Source organism: Chenopodium quinoa, unplaced genomic scaffold, assembly GCF_001683475.1.
Source record: "Chenopodium quinoa cultivar QQ74 unplaced genomic scaffold, ASM168347v1, whole genome shotgun sequence".
NCBI lineage: Eukaryota > Viridiplantae > Streptophyta > Magnoliopsida > Caryophyllales > Amaranthaceae > Chenopodium > Chenopodium quinoa.
In genome coordinates, this window is record NW_018742817.1 from 3,269,815 (window position 1) to 3,278,389 (window position 8,575).

General features: G+C 33.7%; 1 protein-coding gene across 1 annotated transcript; it reads left to right on the forward strand.

Moving 5' to 3' along the window:
• Window positions 1–927: 927 nt before the first annotated feature.
• On the forward strand, window positions 928–7,179 carry LOC110725968 (mitochondrial import inner membrane translocase subunit Tim9). The gene is made up of 2 exons (XM_021905446.1): window positions 928–1,258; window positions 6,622–7,179. The coding sequence occupies exons 1-2, from the start codon at window positions 1,164–1,166 to the stop codon at window positions 6,806–6,808; spliced, it is 282 nt and encodes a 93-aa protein (XP_021761138.1). The 5' UTR covers window positions 928–1,163; the 3' UTR covers window positions 6,809–7,179.
• Window positions 7,180–8,575: the final 1,396 nt, after the last annotated feature.

An 8,575-nucleotide genomic window follows, 5' to 3' on the forward strand; every position in this document is an offset into this window, starting at 1 on the left:
ACACCCCGTCTAATGTAATGATAACGCCGTAAGCTAACGAATAAATGGACCCACCTTTACCGGTTTTTTTTTTTTTTTTTTTTTTTTTTGAAATATTAACTATGCTTACCTGGAATATAAAAGTTATTGAAATAAAAAAAATTTGTCAATTACTACCTGAAAAAAGGGCAATTTGTTAATTACTACCCCTAAAAAATAAAGTTGTTTATTACTACGCTTAAAATTGTTTAATTCTATTTCAAAATAAAAAAAAATGTTTAATTTGCACGATTATTATCTCCGATCCTCTTTCAGCAAATTAGCCCAATTATGACGTCACTAATTGCTATATATATATAATTTATATTTAGGCTAGTAGAGGGAAACCATTGATAAATGATATTAAAATGACATAAATTACATTTGTCTATTTATAAGTGACGTCATAATTTACATTTTTAGGCTAATAAAATTATTAATAAGCCACAAATATGAGATTAATATGTTATAAATTACGTTAAGGTTGATAAGTGACATACTGACATAATAATTAGGCTAATACGACCGAAACTTTTAAAGGTAGTAACTAACAAAATTTTATATTTTAAGGTAGTATTTAACAATTTTTATTGTTATAATTGACAAAGTGTTAATTTTTAGGAATGTGATTAACAAATTTTCCTTAAGATGAATGGGTTAATTCATCTCGTAGATTAATGGGGGCGAGCTTGAAAATTAGTCCAAAACAAAAGAGGTTTTTTTCTTTTTTTTTTTTTTTTTTTTGTTTAAGTAAGAGAGACTGAGAGAGGGCGTTATCGTCAAATGTGAAGTTTTAAGTGTTTAATGTAACGATTGCACCGGTTAAGATTTCGTGAAGAAGAATCAAAGGGTCCAATATTCACTCCAGTGCTTTTTTTTTTTTTTTTTTTTTTTTTTTTTTTTTTTTTTTTTGTAAGAGAGACTGAAAGAGGGCGTTATCGTCAAATGTGAAGTTTTAAGTGTTTAATGTAACGATTGCAACCGCTTAAGATTTCGTGAAGAAGAATCAAAGGGTCCAGTACTCACTCCAGTGCATTTTTAGGGTTTAAGCTGTGGTGAAGGAAACACGAAAAAGAAAAGGACAACATTCAAAAAAGGTTTTAGAGAGAGAGAGAGAAAGAATTGTAGCCGGCAGCACTGCAAAAATGGACAAGAACATGCTAGGAGACCTCGACAATCTTCCCGAAGAAGATAAGATGAAAATGGCCGCCATGATCGACCAGCTCCAGATTCGCGACAGGTCCTTTCTCTATCTTTACTCATCTTTATTTGTCAATCATTTTAGATTTCATACATATTCTTGTTTTCAGAAAAATTGATTTGATTCTGCCTTTTAATTGAATTTATTCATAGTACAAGTTTGAGGTTTTTGATTGCTTCTAATTTGTGAAGATTTTGGGGGTGTGAGTATTTGTATTTCTTTTAATCTAATGTATTTGACTTTTTTTTCGGCTTTGTGATGCTGAATTAGGATTCTTAGGTTTTTGAGTTCTTAATTGGGACTTTGAAATGGTATATTTGGTATGGAAGTGACAGATGATTTAGTCGAGGATTCCGATGATTAGATTGTTTATTTGTGTAACTAGAATAGGAAGTCTTAAGAGGATTCTAATGCTTTGGGGTTGTCTTGCTTGGAAAGCATACTTGTGTTTGAAAGTATTTGAGGCCTTGAATATAGGTTGTTAGGTCAATGGTTGTTGTAGTGAGCCTTGAATATACGACTGCATTCTGCTCACGTCACTTCGAGCTGCTCTTTCCCTTAGGATTTTAATGTGATATGCTCAATTTTCGATTGATCAATTAAGAGGATGAGGAAGAGGAAATGAATGATCTGCTTATATTGTGTGTAGTATGTTAGAAATGATAAAAATTCTTTGCACAAATATCAATTTACAGGAAATAATTGGGATTAAGTCATAAGGGTTTGTTTTCAAATTGGTAAATTAGTAAATTGCAAGTTGGAAGATTTTTGGTTGTGGGCTGGTAAGTCTTGTATATGATATAAAAGATGTTGGTGTAGCATTGTTTTCTGGTTTATATTATGGATCTAAGGAATATAATGAAATGAAAATTTTATACAATTGTTCAATTTGAGATTATTTAGTATGAAGTCCTTTCTTACCAACCTCCTGAACCTTGTATTTAGCTCTTGGAATTACTCCCTGCTTAATGGAATGAGATCTCATGCCTCCCTCCCCAGCGTGAGAAAAATTTGCGCATAATTATAAAGGAAGAATAAGGTGGAAATTTGCATTAGAAGCTGAAATTAAAGATAATTTTAGCTTTCGAGATTTATTCTCACCCAAAGTGTAAACTAAATCTAAAGAAAACCCTCAAAAGTATTTCCTGTGATTTCTTTATCACTAATTATGCACTGCCTACACCACCCCTCCTCCTTAGGTTAGTTCATTAAATTACCAGCTGCCTAACTTCCACCTTTTGTTCAAGGTGGATGATAATTGGTGCTAAATCCCTGGCCTCAACAACAATGGTCAGTTTCAATTTGAAAATTGATGCCAGGCTTCCACCTGGCACTTAGTGATGAGTTTATGTACGTCTACTGGTGGCATAGCTATGGTGAAATAATCTTGGAGGTTTTTGTGGGATGATGACATGAAGTGGGGGTTTGTTTTTTTGTTGGGGCCTTTTGAATTAGAAAAACTGGTTTAATTTGATTTTTGAGTGGGCTGGACAGATTTTGAGATATGGTGTAATGAACTATGGACCGAGTAGTAGAAAGTTCAGGTTTTTAAAAAATGGGTTGGGAAAAGTGGTCTTAGTGAGTGAATTCAGACATGGCTTTTGTCTCATTAAAATGTGGAGTGAATAAGTTTGGAGAGTGTCACCATGTCGTGGTGAAAAGAATAGGATGTTGTTGATAGGTGGAGTTATGAGATGAAGGGTTTTGCCTGTTGAGAAATGAGGGTTGATTAATTTGGTGAGGGCTTAGAAATAAGATAGTTAGACTCAGGCCCAAAATCATCAATTGTAATTGGGCTGTTGGCTACTGGCTGGAGTGACAAAGAGGGTTGTGTTGTAACACAGTGGTGCATTAATTTGAACACGGGTTGGGTAGATATGAGTTGAGTGTTAGCGTTGGTTGGCTTAATCTTAGGAAGCCCAATTAAGGATATTTCCCCCTTAAAAGGACTTTTGACTTCAGAATAGTCAACCCAATTTTTTACCTTAGAGCTGGCCTTTATTTTAGCTTGTTTTGTATAATTTGAATTCCTTCTTTCTCTTTGATGAAAGTGTCCTTTCCTTCAGTTTCTACAACTAGCTTCTTCTTCATGGCTAAATTCAGGGCAGTTGGATCTATCCCCCATCAATTCTGGATACTTCTGTGCACCACCTTCCTCTACTATTCAGACCACCACTCTTCATTAAGATTTTCCTGCCCAATTTTAAAGTATCTATGTGCGTCAACAACTCTACTGCCACATCTTAGGATCCTCGTTTCCTCTAGATACCTCCATCCTCTCATTTGCCCAAAAAGTTGGTGTCCAATTGAATTTCTCGTCTTATGTTTTTGGGATGATTTATTTATTTAAATTATTTTTGAGGAAGGAATCACAGCATAAGAAGGCATACATTAAAATACAAGGCAACCAAAAACATGGAATCAAATAATTAGTTCTGAATTCATTTATTGTAGTGATATGATTCATAATCTAACAAGTATATAATGAGGTAGAATTCCAATCCTAACTTCAGGTTTTTGATTTCATTTCCATCCCATGTATGCTTTCTATAAATTTAGATCTTTGCTAATGCAAGGTTAATATTGAAAGTAGATACAAAGTCTTACTGCATGTAAGATTGTTTACAAAATAGTGCCTTAAAACCAAATTTGTCACAAGTTAAACTACTAGAACATACATATATACTTACTCAGGCAGGGACTTTTTGATGGTAAAATGCTCCTATCCTATATTAATGTTTATTTAATTGCAGATGTCAAGAGTCCCCTTTAACTTAAGTATCTGACTTTCCCCAAGATATTCTGAGTTGTTTAGTTCTGTAGGTGTTTGGTTGATTTTCAATCTGGTCAAGTTATGAAATGTTTGTATATGGTAATTGCAAAGAACTATGAACTGTAATATAAGTGGTATAAAATCATTTTTGTGTGTCCTAGAAATGCATTGAAAGATTAATTTTTAATGCAATATTTCATTAACTCTGTAAATCTATTTGGGCGTCAATAATGGAAAAAGTAGTCCCGTTGTCCCCTTTTAAGAGCAATATTATCTTTTTCAGCATCCCATGATACTTTTGGGCCTTTTCTATCCCATAAATATTTACATGGTTTCTTATTTGGATGTACCACAATACCCATGTAAAACTCTCTCTACCCACTTTTGCTTACATTTCTCTCTTTCCACTATCTATTACTATGTTCCAATACTTTATCTTTCTGTAGTTCTCTCTATTAACTCAGAAAATTCTTCTATTTCTATGCCATAACAACTATGCAAAACATGGTCTAGATAAATGAAACATAATATTGAAAGAGCTAGTGTCGCAATTAAGTTGGAACTAATTAAGTATTGGAAAAATTGTCCAGAATAATACGACCTTTCACCATTCTTCCAAAAATAAAACGACCTTTTAAAATGACCTTTGACACACATCTTTCATAAATAGAATAAAAAACCGGTAAACTGTTTCATAGGTTAAACTGGACACATGTCGCCTATTGGTTGGTTATTATTTTTTTTTAAACATTTTTCTTTTATAAATGAATGATTTTAATTTTAATTAAAAAAAAAACTCAATAAAAATAAATCCCCTCCCCATCCACCTGTCCCCTTTCACGTTCAGCCCGCTTCCCCTCAACTTCCCCTTCCGTGGTCATCTTCCTCCCCATTCAGCCACCTCGCCGCTTCACTTCTTACCACTGCATTGTCGTCTCCATTTCTCCTCCTTTCTCCTCTAGCTATTCTATCACTACCATTGTTAAATTTGAGGTTTTATGGTTGAATTCAGTCATTTAAAATCATGATTAATGATAAAAAGAAAGCATGTTTTCAATTGAAATTTTGTTATTTTTTTTCCTTTAAAAACAAATTGATTCCTTTGATTTTGGGATGGATGTTGTCAGTTATGACATAAAGGAGTTATGGGTGGGTTTTCAAGGTAATAGGGTGGTTTTTGGGTGGGTAAGGGTGGTTTTTCGGTGGGTAGGGGTTGTTTTGAGTGAGAGGTAAGGGTGGTTTCGGGGTAGGTCTGATTAATTTTAGTGTGGGTGTAGGCGAGGGTAACGGTTGATGAGGAAAATGGTGGTCAGGTGTTGATGGTGAAAGTAGTGGTGGTGTGGCCGTTCTAGTGGTAAGGGATGTCACGGGGAGCGGGGGCTGTTGACGGGGAGGGACTGAGCGGTTGGTTTTTTTTTTTCATAAATTTATTTTTTGAAAGATTTTTAAATTAAAAAAAAAAACTGCCAATTAAAATGTAACACGTGTCAGGATTGACTTATTAAACCGGTCATGTTCTATTTTAGGCAAATGCATGTCAAAGGTCGTTTTATTTTTGGAAGATCGGTGGAAGGTCATATTATTCTTGACAATTTTTCTTTAAGTATTTCCATTTCACCTTTTCTTTTTTTTTTTTAATTTGTTTATTCACTTTTAATCTACCAAATCCTATTATTTTCTTTTCCTCTTCATTTTGAATCGACCAAATTCCATTTATATTTATATTTACAGCTTTAATCAATAATTAACCTTCCTAAAAACCCGTGCAGAACAAACTTTTATTAGGGGATGGAGTATTTTTTGGGAAAAATGCATATTGAGGAAGTTTGGAACAATTTTTTTTTTTTTTGGCTTAGGAGCAGCTTTTGGTATTATATATTTACAGTTGTAAACGACAATTACTACAAGCAACAAATGATTGAAAGAGCTAGAGTGATGGAATTTAAAGTATCAGCAAAAGATGAGAGGTCTCTTATCTCTCAGGGACTCGGGGTTGATTTTTTTTTTTATTATTATTTATTTTGTAATATATTTATCGACGATCTCTTTTTACTTAAAGAACTGGCTTTGTGGGGTTAAGTTATTGATGGTTTTACTGGTTTTAACTCTTTTGAGGGATGTGTATGAATTCTTGTGGTGCACACTTGACAAAATGATCTATATGACATAGCTTTGCTTTATGGCTTGGGGTGCCCTGGACGGTGCTGTGCACTATGCAGCACGTACCTTATTAGTACAAGGATTATTGTACTGAGTTAATTTGGAATTGGAACTCATATACTGTTATACATTTAGTTCCAAGCATTTTATGTGCCATCTTTTTCTTTTTTATTTGTGCACAGTAAAAACCAAGTCTTCTCTAAGCCATGCAACAATGGTATTTTACAAGGTGTTCTCATCAAAAGACATCTTTGTAAAGTATTTCTCTACTGATTTATTTTTTGTAATAGATTTTTCTTTATAATTGTTATTATGTCTTGTGTGACTTAAAACTTTTGAATTTGTTTACAATAGTCGAATTTAATTTCCTTGACCTTTATGTTTTCTCCAAAATTTGCTCTCAGAAAACTTCACTGTATTTTTAAATGGATTACTGACAAATTTGCTATATTTTGTGAAATTGATTCAGTCTAAGGATGTACAATTCTCTGGTGGAGAGATGCTTCACAGACTGCGTTGACTCCTTCCGACGTAAAACTCTTGACAAACAGGAGGAGACATGTGTCCGGAGGTGCGCTGAGAAATTCCTGAAGCACTCTATGCGTGTGGGTCTGAGATTTGCAGAGCTTAACCAGGGCGCTCCTACCCAAGATTAATCATATGCGCTTGTGCATAACTGATACCAAGTCCATAGCATTGATTGTTTTTAGTATCTTCCAGCATTAGTGGGAATTTTGCCTTTGTTTGACCTCTGATAAGCTGGATTGTTCCTCATTTATCGAGGATGATGATACATCTAAGTATGCAGGTCAAATGCAATTTTGGGGTATTTTCATACTGACGATAGGATGACTTGATTCAGAAACTGTGATTACAGCTGAAGTTTTAGCCTTTTAAAGCTTAAAAAAATCTCTGCTTATATTTGTAGACATATCTTTCTCCTAAAATCACTGTAGGTCTCTGGGCATAAATTGCATTGTGATGGTTATCGATCTATATGAGCCCCCTACGACCATGTGTTCTTATTCTCTTTGAGCTTGCTGCTGGTCGTATTTAGTTGCTTAACTTAATTAAATGTCATTAATGGTGAAAACAAACAGAACTTGCTTTTGAAATGATGCAAAAGGAGCCATAAGCAAAATTGTGCGTATAATTCCTAATTTCTTCTTGTGCTCTATTCTTAAAAAAACTACTCATTTTATTCTTCAGTGTTAAACTCTTAATAGTAGTCCCACTGGTATCATCACTTTGAGAAGAGAGAGACTTTAGCTACCATAAACAAATTTTGTATTAATGTACTAACTTACAACCAAAAAAATTAAGGTTATAAATGGATTAGTCCTTATAAAAACAGATATGACTGAAACTTTAGGGATAGTGTTGATTGGTTCTAGTTCTGGTTTCAATTTCTTAGAACTTGTCCTAACCCATTCTGGGTCTAGTTCCTAAAATTTTGACCAAGTATCAGGTTTGTTTATTGCTAATTGAAAATTTTGCCATCAAGGAAAAAGGTGCTTAAGAACAACCGAACAAGTGTGCGTATAGGGTGAAACGATGAACATGAAAGTAGCAGAGATTAAAGGCATAATTAGTGATTCATAGTAATTAATCATCGAGCTAAAGGACTTTATTAGATTAACACAATTGCTCGAATGTCATAGTTAATGGCTTCTTGTTTGTTGCAGATGTAAAAGCTAAGAAGTATATCAAACGGATGTGCACACTATTGAGAGAGAATCTGCAGATTATTCTATGAAGCAGAACCATAAACAATCCCTTGTAGGAGAAATACTAGATGTCGTGGAGCTATAGAGGTAATTTCTGTTTCATATTATTTGTAACGGTTAGATATTTTTTATCTCACATCTATATCTATATGTCATGTCACTATAAATTATGCTTTGAGCGAGAAGCGAACATGTAACCTCCAAAATACAAAGGTCAAACATTTCCCATCTCAACCAACTTTGATTAACGTTTTAAATTTCATATAATTAATATTATATATCCCTTTAATATATTAGTTTATTAGAGGTTATATTTTTTATTTATATTTCACAAGATTAGAAAATAAATACATACGAGGTAAAAAAAAAAAACCCCAATAACACCCAAGACAACGGTCGAACCACACAATAACTATACAAACAGTAGGACATAATTTTATATCAAATTAAAGAAGTATAAACTAGCAATCCGCGGCATCGCCCGAGCCACACACTAATTTTATATCAAATCGTTATAAATAATATGAAACGGAGTACTATGCATTTGATTGGACCTGATCGTGTCTAAACGGTACTTGTGTAATATCTTAGTCAACGCAACTGCCGAGAGAGTAACATTAGGATGCATCATTATTACGATGCATCATTATTACGTGCAGTGTGTTATTATTTGAAAAAGAATCTAGATAGACTTGT

Excerpts from the sequence above, each read along its gene's own strand:
- LOC110725968 (XM_021905446.1), top strand. The coding sequence starts at position 1,164 with ATGGACAAGAACATGCTAGGAGACCTCGACAATCTTCCCGAAGAAGAT. Across the intron at positions 1,259-6,621 it reads CAGCTCCAGATTCGCGACAG|TCTAAGGATGTACAATTCTC; the intron begins GTCCTTTCTCTA and ends AAATTGATTCAG.